General features: G+C 28.9%; 2 protein-coding genes across 5 annotated transcripts in view; one reads left to right on the forward strand and one right to left on the reverse strand.

The window, feature by feature from the left end:
• Positions 1 to 8,227, reverse strand: part of LOC106685598 (broad-complex core protein isoforms 1/2/3/4/5) — a 32,422-nt gene extending 24,195 nt beyond the window's left edge. The window contains exons 1-6 of one of the 4 annotated variants that reach the window (XM_014428376.3): positions 7,950 to 8,227; positions 7,634 to 7,838; positions 5,888 to 6,067; positions 5,487 to 5,793; positions 3,602 to 3,655; positions 2,159 to 2,741 (exon numbers count right to left, since the gene is read on the reverse strand). In XM_014428376.3, coding sequence (XP_014283862.1) covers positions 2,437 to 2,741; positions 3,602 to 3,655; positions 5,487 to 5,793; positions 5,888 to 6,067; positions 7,634 to 7,819 — 1,032 coding nt within the window. In that variant the 5' untranslated portion in view covers positions 7,820 to 7,838; positions 7,950 to 8,227 and the 3' untranslated portion in view covers positions 2,159 to 2,436. Of the gene's footprint in view, positions 1 to 2,158; positions 2,742 to 3,590; positions 3,656 to 5,486; positions 5,794 to 5,887; positions 6,068 to 7,633; positions 7,839 to 7,949 lie in introns of those variants that run through there. The other 3 variants (XM_014428378.2, XM_067046204.1, XM_014428379.2) reach the window with 3 other exon arrangements.
• Positions 8,228 to 10,140: 1,913 nt separating this feature from the next.
• On the forward strand, positions 10,141 to 15,480 carry LOC106685597 (neugrin). Its single transcript, XM_014428375.3, has 4 exons — positions 10,141 to 10,455; positions 10,541 to 10,730; positions 11,260 to 11,437; positions 14,648 to 15,480. Exons 1-4 carry the CDS (start codon positions 10,283 to 10,285, stop codon positions 15,181 to 15,183), a joined length of 1,077 nt encoding a protein of 358 aa, XP_014283861.1. The 5' UTR covers positions 10,141 to 10,282; the 3' UTR covers positions 15,184 to 15,480.
• Positions 15,481 to 16,254: the final 774 nt, after the last annotated feature.

The raw sequence follows: 16,254 nt of genomic DNA on the forward strand, positions 1-16,254 counted from the left end.
GTGATAAGGGTGTTGAGAAAAATAGTTGAGGAGTCTACCAGAAATTTATTTGTATTTTCTTTAATATTTCTTTTCTTATCTATCTGTTACTATTACCCTTTTCATTTACTATTTACAACCTTTAATTTTTCTTATTATATCTTACTTTTTTACATTTTATACCCCTGTTATTTTACACTTATGTTTTTTCTCTTGTTTTTTTTTCCTTTTGTAACTATGTGTTTGTATCTTTTTTAGCTCTGACGAAGCCCTGCAATGTGGGGCGAAAAGTTGGCTCAATAAAATAGTATAATTCTACTATTTGAGTTTTTTTGACCGCACCCGGACCATATTCCTTTCATCATTTATATTTTCATGTGTTCCTTATTTATCTAAATTGAATATATATGACCATTATTTATGATGCAACATGCACAGTACTATTCAAATCCTTTTAATAAAGTAGAATTTTCATACTTTTGTTCAAATCTATGTTTAGTTCTGACGAAGACTATTCTTAATAAAATTTGTTAAGTAGAGTTACGATACATGCAGGATAATTTAAAAATATAAATTATTCATATATAGTTTATTTGTTTTTGAAGCTAGTTCCAAACAATAATCTTCTGTGCAGAATTTATAAATATAAAATTAATAAAAAAATTGAGCAAACAGTCTAGGTTACAACACTAATTTCCGCAATAAAAAACAAGACAAAAAAATAATAACAATAAAACAACAATATGAAAAATTAATTGGATATATTCATCATTTGATACATACATCATTTGAGGAACAGATTCTGTATTCTGATCAGAGTAATTCATGTTGTATTAATTAGAAACATAAAATTATAAAATAACAAAGCTCCAGTTGTCAAGAACTTATATTAATATTTTCTCTAATAATTTAAATAAATATTTAGGTAATTAAATTTATCTGAATGTTTCTTTCGGTTTCATATTCAGTTTTTTTATAAATGCCATTACAAATTATTTTAAGAATGGAAATAATCCAAAATAATGGCTCTAAATCCACAACTCACTTGCCAAGTTGCTGATTCCTATTTAATGAAGTTATTACATGCATGTAAATATATAATTTCACCACAGGAAATACACGTTTATTGTATGAAAATGAAAAAAAATATTTTGTTTGAAGTATAACCTACACCTAGCTTTATGTGATTCCCATCTTTCTGGAAATTTATGAATTTCATAGCAAAAAAACTGTTCCTCTTTGGAGGCAAACTAGTTATCAAGCCATTTTCATAAGATGCGAAAATGTACGAAGCATAAAAGATGAAAATGTACCTCCTTCCAATATTTTCCGTTCTGTTATCACGTTACATTATTCTTCCTCCTTTCCCAATATTGTGACGTCAACTTCATAGTTGACTTCTCATGAAAAGGTAAAGAAAAAGACTTTCACAAGACTACCGCAAGGGTAGTTAACTTCAGAGTATAAGTAACTTATTTATTTTAAATATGATACAATTTAACAGGTAAAATCTTGACAAATAAAAAATTAAAACTCATGTCTTGCGTGGTAAATGATTGTTGAAAATGGGTTTTAAAACCAACATATTTCATTATTAATAGTTATTAATTTAAAAATAATCTTACAAACACATGAATTAAATTGTATTTTCTAATCTTATCGTATATAAGAAGCCTGTATCGATAAATTTCTAATAAAACGTCTATGATTAGATAAGTAATCAAATCAAGATAACTCACTTGGTACTTGGATCAATATGTCAGGAAAGACTTTTAGTCTATGTGAACGTAAAAAATGAAAAAGTGAATTTAAATGAAAACACTACCGAGAAGGTAAATAGTTCACATCTACTACAGAAGTTATGCTGAACAGGGGAGTACCATTCAAAGTGAAAACAAAGCCGAAAGAGAACAGTTTACCACACCCTTGTGGTGTTCGTAAATATAAATTTCCAGTATTTATGAAGCTATCTAAATCACAAAGATTAGCTTAATATAAAATGCAGTAAATGTTGTTTTCAGTGATTTGGTTCAACAAAAATGCCATTAAGTGTTTCTCAAGAAATTCCAGGGAATTAAATAGCAAACAATATGAAAACCATTTCTAAGCAAGTGGAACTTTTGAGTTTAAAAATGGCAAGATGTAATAGTTTACACAAGTTTAAATAAAAAACCAAATAATTAGAAACATTTTGTTTTAATAATTATTTAACACGTTTTTTGCCACATAACCCATATCTGGTTAATGGATGAGCTTTTGTGGGGAACTATCACCCGTCTATATGAAATGTATGCCTATTTTCGTCATGATAAATATAATTTTATATTTAATTTATTAAAACTCCATTTTTAACACGAGAGTTTAATGGAATAAGTATTGGAAAATATAAAATATACAAACTATATATACTATACATTAATTTATATTACATTGAGATTAAATATAATATTAAATATTTTATTGAATAACATGGTATTCGTTAAAACACTTGATACACATCTGGGGTGATTTTGGACATATAGGACAATATGTTGTTGTCTTTTTTACATTTCTTTTCACTTCCTGTCGGTCGAGAATTAGTCTTTTCTTCTGATAACATAGAACACACATCCTTCTAATAGACTTGCCCAGCGGATTCTTACGAACCTCTAAATGGTGAGATACTTTATTCGTTTTCTTCCTTTCAACGCAGAGCCTAGTATTTGAGCCCATCAGAAACTCGACCGATTCATACTGAGCGACGAACGTGTTAATTGAGCAATCTGTAACTCAAAAAGTCATAGAGTCAGAGACTACCAAAGAGACTTCAAGCCTGGTAGGTCCGCCATTACAAGATCGATATTTCATAGAATATATGCAGATAACATTGACCGATACAACCATCAGCAGAAAAGCTTGGGAACGAAATAAAAATATTGAGTGTAGCCCTTGAAGCTGACTTGATTTAGTCACGATATTAGTTTTTATCCTTAAATGATAATATATAATGTCGAACACAAATACAATAAATCATGGGAATAATAATAAACATTAGAAAAAAGTTAATAAATAATTAGAACCATGTGCGTAGTAAAATATTGCTCAAAAACATTCATATATGGAAATCCCTATTATATTTTCAAATCGAGAAGATTTCGTTAACAATACAAAAGTAATGCATCAAAAATTTCTTTAATAAAAACTTATAATGTTAGGTACTTTTTAGATCATCTGTAAAACAAAACAACCTACATGATTTTTTCCTGGTATAATACACCAGTTACCTGATTTAATTTAGTAAAAGATTGAACACAAATTTTCTAAATTGAATTTCTATTGTAGTTAACTCATTGCATAAAAATATTTTTTCACTTCCAATAATAAATTTTACTATATTAGTTTTACTTTGATAATTTTCTTTCATTAATTAAATGTCAAATGTTCTCCTTTTGTTTAGGATTCTTAAGGAAAAAAATTCTGACTTATATAGCATGCTTAAACCATTTTTTTTTTTTATATTATAACAACAAAAATAAAAAACAATATTCCAAAAACAAATGATATTTTAAAATAAAAACCTTTAGCTTTTAATGAAGTTTTACAACTAAAAATAAGACTACTATTAAACATACATTACACTTACCCTGAAGGGAGTCCGGCATATTGGTCATTTCATTAGTTGATCCGCCAGCGGTACCTAGATATTAAAAATATATATCACTTAATATCAATCAAAAAAATGAAGGAAAAAACTAATAAACTGCATTAAGATCAGAATTTGTAAAATAATGATTATATAAAAACATAATTATACAATTTAATATAATGTTATTATATAAAAACTTCAGTTTTATTTTAAATATCACATTTCTACAACATTTCGACCTATACTATTAGCCGTTTTCAAAGATTTTCATCTTCACTCCAATCACAGTATTAAAATCTATTTTCAAGAATATATTCATGAATTTGCGATAATTTATTTTAAATTCTGCTTATTTCAAGCAGTTTATTTACTGAGGCCATTCTCTTTATTGCCTATCTTATTTTTAGTCTCAATAAAAATTCTGAAATATTCATTTTTTTTTTTCTTTTTAACTTTATTACATCAATGTTAACACTTAGACCACGGGCGCTCCCCATGAAAACCACTTAGAAGTATGATATTTTGAATACATATATTTTCTTTTACTTTAATTTAAATAAGCATTATATAATGTATAAAACGTAATATTCAGTCAAATAAAGTTTAAATACTGAATCTATATATGCAATTAATTAGCTCATTCCTGAATGTTTTGCAGGGTTTTTTTTACTGAATAAGGATTCTAGAAAGTCACTGTATTTCAACACATTTTCTATAAAACATTTAAAAAACATGAAATAATCCAAAACAATTTTGAACATGGACGAAAAGTTTAAAATAAAAGAGTATATAAGTAAATAAATGTATATACTTCAAAAAATAAATTTTAATAAATTAGAAGGAGAAAATAAAGAATTAAAAAAATTTGAAGGAGTGTAAAAATCTTAAAATTCGGCAGAACTCAGAATAATTGTAGCTTGTCGAAGCTTGGACAATATTAAGCACAGTTTGAATACAAGGTGAAATGGAGGTACTAGGGCTCCATTCATCATGGAAGCTAGAAAAGTGACTTCTCTTGATGACACCATTGTTATCATCTATGCTCCCAAGCCAGCACAGTTTAATGACACTGATGTCAGAGCGTTAACTTAGTTCACAACTAAACTTTTATCTATTGACCAGGCATATATTGATAAACGGTAAATATAAACATGTTTATTTGAAATACAATATCAAAACAATCAATCTAAACATAAATTTGATGTTGCAGTCAAAATCTCAAGCCAGTAAGTGGATAGTCTTGATAAATTCAAATGTAATCAAAAGGTAGGTCTAAAATCCACACTAGTTTTCAGAAGCAGACAGTTGGCACAGTCTGACTCAGATGTTTAACAGAATAATTTGTTCATACAGGTTTCAAACGACCTGCAACTCAAGACTATTCATTTTTGAGTGTAGTATAAAAATTAAAATTTTAAATGGACTGTATTTATTAAAGTGATCTCCAGTACTAATGATCCACTAAGGAAAATTGTTTAAAAAGGACTTACCAATAATGCTCCAGATATACGTCATGATAGTGGAAACCAGATAGACACACTCTCATTTTCCACTTTCACTGATTTCACTAGATTCTGGTCCTTAATGCTTGAAACAATTTTCTCAGTGGAAAAGAAAAAGAAAAGGAGAAAGAAGCCACTTAGTATTAAACAAGTACAAAGGTTTATAAACATGTCGACTCAGCAACAGTCGAAACCGATTGTCTGACTCAGAAAACCAGTGTGCATCTTGGATGTACCTTAACATAGTTTTAGTTCAGAAACATTTAATTAATTTCTATTAATTTTCATTAACTAGTATTTTGAAATTTGAATTATCCTGAGCTGATTCTCTATTTCTTAATTAAAAATCATATACTATCATCATAGATCATGTGCAATACCTATTTCAGAAGATCCATCCATATTTTCATCACTGTAATTATTATCGTAATTTTTATCTAGCTTCTGTGAAAGTGAAAGACTTTGTGGTTTTTGGTCCTCTGATTCATCAAGCGAATCGCCACCATAGAAATCCGGCTCTGTCTTGACTAGTGCTAATGGTGATTTAGTATGTTCCTTTTTTAGGCCATCGTCAGTAGGCAATTTTCTTCTTTTAGGAACAGGAGATTCTGGCCTCGTAGATGATTTTGGGGAGCTCTGTTTCCTGTTAGTTTTGGGTTCTTGGCTATTTTCATCATCAGTTTCATCCTGATAAAACAAATAATAATCATTAGTAGTAAGTAAAGAAAGGAAGTAACAAATGAAGGAAATATTAAATTTGAAATAATAAGTGAATACTAACTGTCCTACTAGGCCCGCCAGTTAGTCCCTGGACTTCCAACAGCTCAGCTGTGTTGAGGAAAGATGATAAACCTTCTTGTTCAACATTCACCTCTCCTTTATACATAAAGGAAACTAAGGCCCACAAATCTTCATACTTAACATTATGAAAAACAATTATAGGATGATGACATGGATTTTCCTAAGAGAACAATAAAAATAATTAAAAAAAGGAAAGCACTTCAAAAAAATATATTTTATTATAATATACCACCATTATTAGTAAGGCTATTTAAATAACATATTTAAAATTTATTTGATAAAAAATCCATTATTTTCAAACATTTATACCTTTTCTTTAATCTTCTCAGAAAATAAAAAGTTGGAAAAACTACGTTATTACCATTTCCTTAACTTGAAACATCAAATAAAGCAGTTGTAACTTCTTTTTTTTTCTCAGTTCTTTCAGTGTATAACAGAGTTGGGCAGAAGTCATTACATGACTAATTTAGTTACATGTTTCAGTTGCACAATAATTACACTAACATAACCATTAAATCAACAGATTCTGAATCTGACTTTAACAAATTATTCACTTATTCTCAAAACCTCTAATGTCAAAACAAGATATATATGGTTCTACCATAAGATATACTAGTTAAGAAATTATTAAAATTAAAATCTACATCGCTACAACCCATGAAGGGTCAGGGGTTTAGTACTGTACTCGACCAACAGTTGTGCAAGGAGGTGATTTGGTCAGAATCATGCTCGACCCATTATTTTTTTGATTTTCACCCAATTAAAGGTACCCAATTTAATCTAATTGGTATCCCAGGAGGGCTCCAAGAACCCACAGGAGTTGACTCACGGCTAAAGTGCGTTAAGAAATATTTAATAAAAATCTAAAAAATTCTTCCAATCTAAAAATTTATATTTAATAATAAACCAATGATTTGTCTAATCTATTTACTACTATTTAGAATCTCAAATATACTAATTTAAATCAATTTTTCAATATTTGGGTTATGCTAAGAAAAATTTGAATTTCTTAAAAAACCTAATTCTAGCAGGGCAGGTCTTGACAGACATTTATTACAATAAAATTGATGACCTATAAATAGCAATAGACTGTTCTTTCTAAACCTATCATTACCTCATAATCAACAGTATCAATTGAAGTTATAATTATAAACTTAACTTGAATATATTTTTAACTAAATTTAATATTTCAAATCTATTAAAAATAATTAAAACAAAAACTGAAAAGTGAGCATGACACTATCGATAGGAAGCAATGAAAATTTCAAAACTTCAATAGGATAACTCAGAAGATACAAGTTTATCATTTCAAATGACTCAAAGGCATAAGAAAAAGCTAAGATTATAAGTATTCATTTTATGGTCAGAATGAGTGTAGTGATAACAAAAACACTCTTATCAACTTCTTGGTCTTCAAAACGCTTTTTCATTTAATGGCAATTTGGACGAATGTCAAAACGTTGTTTAAATTTATCTTGCAATAATTCATATGCCTAAGTTATGAACTGCAGGGATTGATAAGTCTATAGGCAGAATCACATTCATAACAAAGGTAGGTGGTTGTTGAAAAATATACCAGTTTCAAACACGCTGATTACTAAACAAATTAAATATACAACTCAATTTCAGGGGGAAAAAAACTATTATTAAGTCACTAGAGGCCTAAATACTTAAATGAACTTCATAAAACAGAAAAATTGCCTTAATATAGAGGAATAAAACTTACCTTAAAAATCTCTCTAAAATAGGAACTACAGGCTGATAACAGCATTTTATGAGCTTTTATCTTCCTTCCTTCGCAACATAAAGTAACATCAACCAAATTTTCATCTTCCCTTAAAGAGTCGAATGCTTCAGTAATATGATGCAAATAATTGTTCCATCTCAAAGAAAACTGTTGATTAGTTCCCATATCTTGATTCAACTAGAAACTATAATTTCATGACACTTATTATTTCTAGATAATTATTTGATTAAATTTTGAACACTAAAATAACTAACAAATAAGGAAAATTATTGAGGAAAAAAGTTAATAACTTTACCTTAAACAGAAAAATTCTTTATTACACATTAATCATAGTTTCAATGAAGATAAATTCATTTTCGCGAGATTATAAAACAAAATAAAGATTAGTAACTAAAGCATTAAAATGTACAAATATTTACAACTATGTACGTCAAACAAAACAAAATTTATGACTAGGAAAGTCGTAGACATTAACAAAATGGCTGCAAAAATTCTATATTTTTATAATCGACATGGTACTGTAATTCAATCTAAAAAAAAAAAAAAAGAAATACAAGTGGAATAATAGTGTATCAATGTGTAAAACTAAGACGGTAGTTGTCTTAAGAGTATATTTAACAATTTGCATAACCTTTATAAAACAGAAAAAACAATTTCATAGATAAAACATATTTTTTTAATCTAAGAACACAATAAAATAGGGTAGGAGGGGGTACACTACATTTTATAAAAGTAGTCCGCCTCATAACATGATATGTAACAAGTGATTATTTTCTCTTTTTAGAATTAATTAATCTCATGAAAACAACCAAAAGTGTTTCTAAATTAATTATGAATATTAAAGAGAATATGTCAAAAGTTCTTCACCAAGACGGAATAGAATACGTCAAGAGGATTTCCAGAACCATTTAATATATATGTAGTTACTATGATATAAAGTGGTTTATTCCTAACAGAACAAGGTGAAAATTAGCGAGAAATATAAATTAAGTTGAAATATAAATAATATTATTCATAACTCAATTAGAATTCATAATTGTATTGAAATGTTTATGGGTTTGATGTTTATTCTTTGGCACAGAAATTTCTTATACTAACATTTCCTACTTTTTGTAAGGTGAGCGATATTTTATTTATCTGCTCGCGACGAACGTTATCTATAAAATAAAACCCGTCTGTAATCGGTATCGCTGGTTTTTTATAGAATACTTTACAGCACCTGCTTCGTTCATCACGTGGGTGGAAAAAGGAGAAGAAGAGTTAGAGGGAGATTAAATCCGACCTTAGGATGGAACTCCCCACAAGTAAATTTAATAAAAGTCTTAAGATCATGGGATTTCGTATGGTTATTGTATAGCTCTTCTCCCAAATAAATACCTAAGTTATATCAATATAAAATTTATATTAAAAACTTTCATACATCAGTCTCAGCGAGTAACAATCGCGAGAGGAACCTGTTCTCAAAGAAAGAAATGTAGAAAGATATTGAAATAACAACTCCAACAAAAATTTGTTTACCCAGTAAAGATATCCTGGTGGAGTACCGCCTTGTCTTAACAGATAGGTCTTGTTTACATCATTGGATATCTTCAATTTTTTTAGCAGCTTACTCTCTCCATTATACTCATTCTTCCATGGCTGCAACAAACGGTTTATTTCTAGAACTAAACCAATAACTGTAAAATAATTCACCTACTCTGAAAAATGACTCATTGGCCAAAGAGTAAAATAGTAAGTTGGGCCGAAGATAGAACCAATAAAAGGAGGCCGTTGGAGCTGAGGCTTCAGCTTTACAATCTTGAGTCTTCAGTGGCTCTGGTACAATTCCGGTCATATCAGGTCGAGTTTAATTTCGTGGTGAACTCATGGAATGAAAATTCGACCTGAGAAAACACTGATCTGATTAAATACATATCGGATACAATTTTGCAGCATTGAACGACTTTGTTTTAGAGGTTCAAGGCGGATTATTCTTGGGGCCCGGGCCTGATACAATTTTATGTTCTTGAAGAAATTTTTTTAGGGGCCTGAGGCTGACACAATTTTAGGTTTTTGGGCAAATATATAAGAATAATGTTTTTCCGCCTATCATCATAACAGTTGGTAAAGTTGATATATTGCAACAGTTCACTGTCATGGCATATGAATGTTCAACGTGGCAGTTTATGCACACCAGACCCATTGTAACATTAGTAAATATCAAATAGTTGCACTACAGTAGTACACCACTAACTGTTATCGCGAAATAGTTTGTCAAATCTTGTCTGTTAATTTACTTAGGTATGAGAAATCTTAGAACCACCCATCATTAATTCCTTTCTGGGACATCTTTAATGGTTGTATATTTCTGATAAAATGTGAAATAATTAAATTTATAAACTAGTTTTATAATCATCCAAGACTAGTGGAGGATTATATTGATGTTCATTATTTTAAAATATTAATATTTTTCACGCCTTGGAGGTGACTTCTGAGTCTCTTTGGAATTACTTTTGTAACATTTACCAATAAACAAGTCTCAAAGTGGAGGTTGTTTATATATTACAAATATTAATTTTTTGTTAGAAATATTAATTCCTCTTGGATTTTAAAATAATATAGACGTAAATGTTGTTTTACTAAATCATAATGCAATTTATGAAATTATTACACAATACTGTAAGGGGCTATAAATCTAGAAATAGTGGTATAAGTAAAAGATTACAAATAATCAAGAAAGATCATCCAGATATAGAGAATACCAATATTACTGAAGAGAGCTTAGATAATTTAGAAAGTGGAATCGTAGCTCTAAATAAAAGGTATTTTGTGCTTCAAAATATCTAATATTTTTGTTTATACCAGTAACAACTATCTGATGATTTGTTCTTAATTTTCTCATGATAGATTGGAGAAAAATCACAGAGTTGCTGATTTAAAAAAAATTGAAAGAAAGTTCTTCAGAAAGGAGCCTTATCCCAATTTTTTAACTTGGTCTGAGAAGGAGCAAATAAGGTTTCTATATAATTCGGATTCCACTACTTGGTCTCTGGATAAACTTTCTGAATGCTTTCCAGCAACTGCAGACATTATCAAGGTCATTACTGTCTTCCTAATGAGATATTTTTTTTATTTGTAGTAATAGGCATTGTTTATTGAATAAGTTTATTGAAATGTTATGTTCCAATTATTATTGGACTTTAACGTTGGATTACCAACTTGTAGGAGAAGTTGGTTAGGGTTGCTTTGAAGAAATAAATCATTGAGTAATTATTTCCTTTTATACAAAGTTAATTCTTTATTCTCTTTTATGGTTTACCATACTTTATTATCTTGTTTTGATTACCACTGATGGAAGTCTACAACTTAAAACTAAACATTTGTCACATTAAAATCAGTATTATACTTACTGTGTTTTGTTGGTCGCAACCATGACCTACTTTTCCTTGATTACTTTTACAATGAGTCAATAATATCTCCATCATTATGTAGTATTATATGTTTGAAGCTATTAATTGAATTATTTTCTAATTTCATTAATATTGTACAATAAGTTGTTTTATTAACAGATTTTTTATAGTTTATTTGTATCAAGGGTAATAATATACATGTATATTATTTTTCAGAAATTAATCAAATCGCAGTGGAAGCCAATGACCCCACAAAGGATAGTTAATCATGACACTTCTGTTAAGAATAATTGGAAAGCTTTCGAAACTGGTCAATTAAAACTTCCACATTTCTATAATGATCATATTAAAAATTTTATATCAAGAGCAAAAACTGTCAGTTTGCCTACTCCAGGTTCGTATGATTTTTTTAATGATCATCTTCATTTTTTTTTCACATCTCAAAATAGAGAGCATTGACATATCACGGGCACTTAAACACATCTTTATTCTAACTACTTTTTGTGTTAGTTCATCAAAACTAGTTATTGCTTGGGGAGCTGGTGTGTGAAAAGCCAATTTATTAATTCCAAGATAAAATATAAAAAGATTGATTCAAGATTAAATTTTTTTATCAATGAACTGAAGAAATCCTATAAATAAAATTATTCGAAACTTCAAAAGTCTGTAGACATTTTGTACATCCAAGTCTTGTCAGCATTAGTTCAATTATCAAGATAATTAAAATCTGACACATTTGAAACTCCTGGTTGACTTCATTATTAATATCTTATTGAAAGTTTTCAGTCTTGCACTTCACTTATCATTCATTTTATAGAAGTAATATTTCTGTTAGAAAGAAAACTATTTGATTTTTGAATTGTACATATCTTGAAAAGTAAAACCTAAATTTTTTAAAGGGAAAGAGATTTAGTTTTTTTGTCTTTGTTGATTACAAGTGTCCATTATTGAAAATGTATGAATCAAATACAAAGCAAAGAAGTGACTGTTGATATAAGTATTTCAATCTTTTCTGTTGATAAATGCTTATAATTATAAAAATTTATTAATTCATTGTTCTCAAAAACATTCTTAAGTAAATTTTAGGTTACTCATTTTCCAAAATGTTATGCTCGATAACATGATGCATGTTCATTTTCAAAGGATAGTCATTATAAGGGCTTGATCTGTTCAACTATAAAATATGTTTTCAAAATGTATTTGTTATGCTATCACAACTCTGAATATTGATTGGTTCTAAATGGTCAAATAATAATTTTTATTATTGGATTATAAGCTTAATGCTCAAGAAGGATAAAAAAATAATTACCATTTTGACTATTAATTACAGTTTTCCCAATCTGCTAGCTTGTGTAATAGAAACCCAGAACACACTGTAATCAGACATAATTTTATAAAGAAGCTGAGGGGGAAATTCTACAACCTTTAAAGATTTAGGAAGTCAACATGGCAGTTTGTTTGAGAATGGTCCTCAAAATTGTTCCGAAAAAAAAGGTACATAAGTGATCCACTCATTTAAGAGATGACCATGGAAATTTAATGGAAGACTGGCCGAAAATAGATTCTTCGGACTCAGAGGGCACTGAAACATCTATATGTTTCAGTGCCCTCTAAGTCGATCAATCAATCTATATTGATTAAAAACTGCATATAGAAAATTTGACTAGATTATAATACTTTCCTCATCTTGGTAAGGAAAGTAAGCCAATATAGCTGAGTTGAGGTGTCACCTTAGCAAACCTGAGTCCGTAGGAGCACCTGTTCAATTCTTGCCTTGGTGGATTGACTCATATTTCATAGCTGTGCCACAGAATAAATACTTAACCTCCTCACTCTGGTTAGAATAGATTGTTTACATACAGGATATGTAAGAAATGGTTAGATAGGGGTCAAAAGTAAAAACTCAGGATATTTCACACAATTATCATATTTTTGTTGATCTAAATTCCATAGATATAATTAATAATTTTTTTACAGAATAATAACTGTTACTGTTGGTGCTAATAACTATCGAATTATTAAAAAATACACTAATAATTAACCTCATTAAATGGAATATAATTAACTATAAACTCTACTAAAAAATAATAATATTACACTAGACTCTAGAAAATGTTTTTAAAAACTAATAATAGAAAACTGACAGCTAAGCCTTTCCCTACCATTGTCTCATCATTAGATATCTTCAATCTCACTCACTATAACTAGTCATGCTACATTAAACAAATTTTTTTTAACAATTTTAGGGTAAAATTATTGTAGCCCTTATCTACAGGAGAGAAATGAGTGGGATATATCCTCTGAAGATATATAATGTTCATACTGACATAAGATTTGTATTTTATATATTTTGAGCAATACCTATCTCTTATTTTTAACAATACTAATGTATTAAATAAATCAATTGGTATCCTTATTAAGTCTCAACATTCTTTATTATATCAATAGTCCAACGTTTTGGTCAGTTCGGCCATCCTTAAGGATAATCTTAAATATAAATTCACACCTCACATCAAAATTTAAAAAAAAAATGTTTTATAAGCTATTTTGCCCAGGTCATCAAATTCAAATCAAAATCACCCTATTTTTTTAGAACTTCATTAATTTTTAAAACTTTAATTTTAGATAAAAAATACTCTATCCACTATTAGATAATAAATAGTTTGTTTATCTAATAGTGGATAGTGTATTTTTAATCTAAAATAAAAGTTTTAAAAATTAATGAAGTTCTAAAAAAATAGTGTGATTTTGACTTGAATTTGATAACCTGGGCAAAATAGCCTGCAAAACATTTTTTTAAATTTTGATGTGTAACCGATCTAGCCCGAACCCGATATTATTCCTTCCATAATAAACTCCCTAACCACCCAAACCCACTCGTTTCTAACCTTGCTTCCTCTTCCATTCCTGGCAATCCTCCGAGGCGCCTGAAAAGAAGATGGCCTCGTGACCTTATATTGTAAACTGTTTTTAGAGTTCTACAACTGGGTAGTTTCTCTACATCTTGTATCATATCATTATGTCATTATGATCAAATTTACTGGTTGTATTTTTTTATACAGTTGTAAATATCAATAAATAAATAAAATTAAAAAAAAAAAAAATTTTGATGTGAGGTTTGAATTTATATTTACGATTGTTCTTGAGGATGGCTGAAACGTTGGTCTATTGATATAATAAAGAATGTTGACACTTAATAAGGATACCAATTGATTTATTTAACAGATAAATACCAGTCTCAGGAATTTGAATAAATTATATAAAATACTCATGTAGTTTGAGTAATAATTGGCTGCTTCCTAATAAATGGTACCAGAGATGGGCAAAAATTAGCTATAGTTGAAACTAATAGTTGATATCGCCATGGATACGACTCTTATTCATGGATGAACAATTGATGACTAAATATCGTATCCATGGCAATATTAGCTATTAGTTTCAACTACAGCTAATTTTTGCCCAACTCTGCTAGGTACTATGAAACTCTTCAAATAGATTTAGCTTGACATTAATAAGTCAACCTATTATAATAGTAAATTTTATTTGCTTTTACTAATTTAATTTTGTTAACCAATTTAAGATAATTTTTCTTTTGTTTTTCCAGACAAATCTCTCAAGACTTATAATCCTTTACCCACATCATCAGAATTTCTTGATATAGTAAAAGATTTTAAAGAAAAATCATCACAACCTCATTACCCCAATAATAATGAGTGTTCTGTTATTAACAATCTTACTCCATCCCACACAGGAGAAACCTACATTTTAAAACAAAAAAGTACTCTACCTTTCAAACACAAATATTATACCCTTCAACAGTTAAAAAAAGAATTGTCCAATAAAATCCCCAACAGGAGTGAAATAGAAGTAAAAAATAATGATGCTGATAATTTGAAGGAAAGTTTACCCAAGGTAGATTCAGAACTGCAACGAAAGCCTTCAACTGTTTTATCACCTACCTTGATCGAAAAGAGTGTTACAAAAACTACTGTGATGAATGAACATATTGATAAAGTACCATTGAAAATAACCATACCAAAAGAGAAGATGGTCAACTCTAAAACCCATGTTTATAAAGTGAACGATTGCTACTATGACTGTAATGGTGAATTCCTTTATAAGGTTCCTGGTATGGCCTGAATAGCAATGTAACATTCTCTCTCTTTTTTTTTTCAGTCCACATTTTGTATTTCATTTTGACGTGTAAATCAAAACCTTAGCTTTCAAAATTAGGTGTAAAATAATACAACTTATAACACCACACAGTTGTCCATACAACAATTGCAGGAACTATTGAGTGGCTCAGTATATGCCCGCTCCCTGGAGAACTGCCAGAGCTCTTCAAGTCTTCATAGTTTGAAGCAGACTATTGCCATGTGTAAATGTATGCATAGTCATGTAATTTTGTAAATATCAAATAAATGTATATTTTATCCATTTAAATTATATTAAATTTAAGTTACCTAAACAAATGTTTGGGACCAACTTAAAATGTTAGATACCTCTTAACGTTAATAGGTAATATGAATATATTTTAGAATCAAATTATAACCACCGCCACGTGGATTCCTTGTTTTAACTAATTTTACAATGTTACTCAATATAAATGATTTTTTTAAACTGCTCCAATCACTATTTGTAAATATTTTCTAGGTAAGATAAGGGACCCTCCAATTATATTTTATTCCACACTTATTGCTTTTTGTAGCTAATTTTATAATGCAGCTCGATATAAGTAAATTTTTTCAAAGACTGTTGTTCTACTCCCTATTAATAATTTTTTTCATGTAAGATGAGAAGGCCCTGAATATGGTAAAAGTTGTGGGATAGGTTGCCAAGATTCCCTCTAATTATTTTAGTGTTATGATCTCTCCTTGAGGGATTGCAATGTTGTCGTCCATTGGCCAATACTCATTATAAGTTTATTATATTATTATAAACATTGCTGGAGATAAGTAATTTTTTTCAAAGACTGCTCTAATCGCTATCAGTAAATGTGTTCATGTTAAGATAAGGTAATCTCCATTCATGAGATATTGGGGGTGGAGTAGGAAGGGGAGATTCCTTCTGGTTGATACCTGAGGTGAAATATGATTAATTGATAATTTTGTTTATTTTTTACCATTTTTAATGTTAATAATATAGAAATATTCATAAAAATATTGATTTTTTTCTGTTCTACTAATTATATTGAAAAATATATAGAAAATG

This window comes from Halyomorpha halys, unplaced genomic scaffold (assembly GCF_000696795.3).
Source record: "Halyomorpha halys isolate HHAL.00 unplaced genomic scaffold, Hhal_1.1 Scaffold715.1, whole genome shotgun sequence".
NCBI classification, from domain to species: domain Eukaryota; kingdom Metazoa; phylum Arthropoda; class Insecta; order Hemiptera; family Pentatomidae; genus Halyomorpha; species Halyomorpha halys.

What these genes read in the sequence shown, in the direction of transcription:
- LOC106685597 (XM_014428375.3), top strand. Translation starts at nt 10,283, where the DNA reads ATGCAATTTATGAAATTATTACACAATACTGTAAGGGGCTATAAATCT. An exon ending in ATCGTAGCTCTAAATAAAAG is followed by an intron (nt 10,456 to 10,540) that starts GTATTTTGTGCT and finishes TTCTCATGATAG; the next exon opens with ATTGGAGAAAAATCACAGAG. An exon ending in CAACTGCAGACATTATCAAG is followed by an intron (nt 10,731 to 11,259) that starts GTCATTACTGTC and finishes ATTATTTTTCAG; the next exon opens with AAATTAATCAAATCGCAGTG.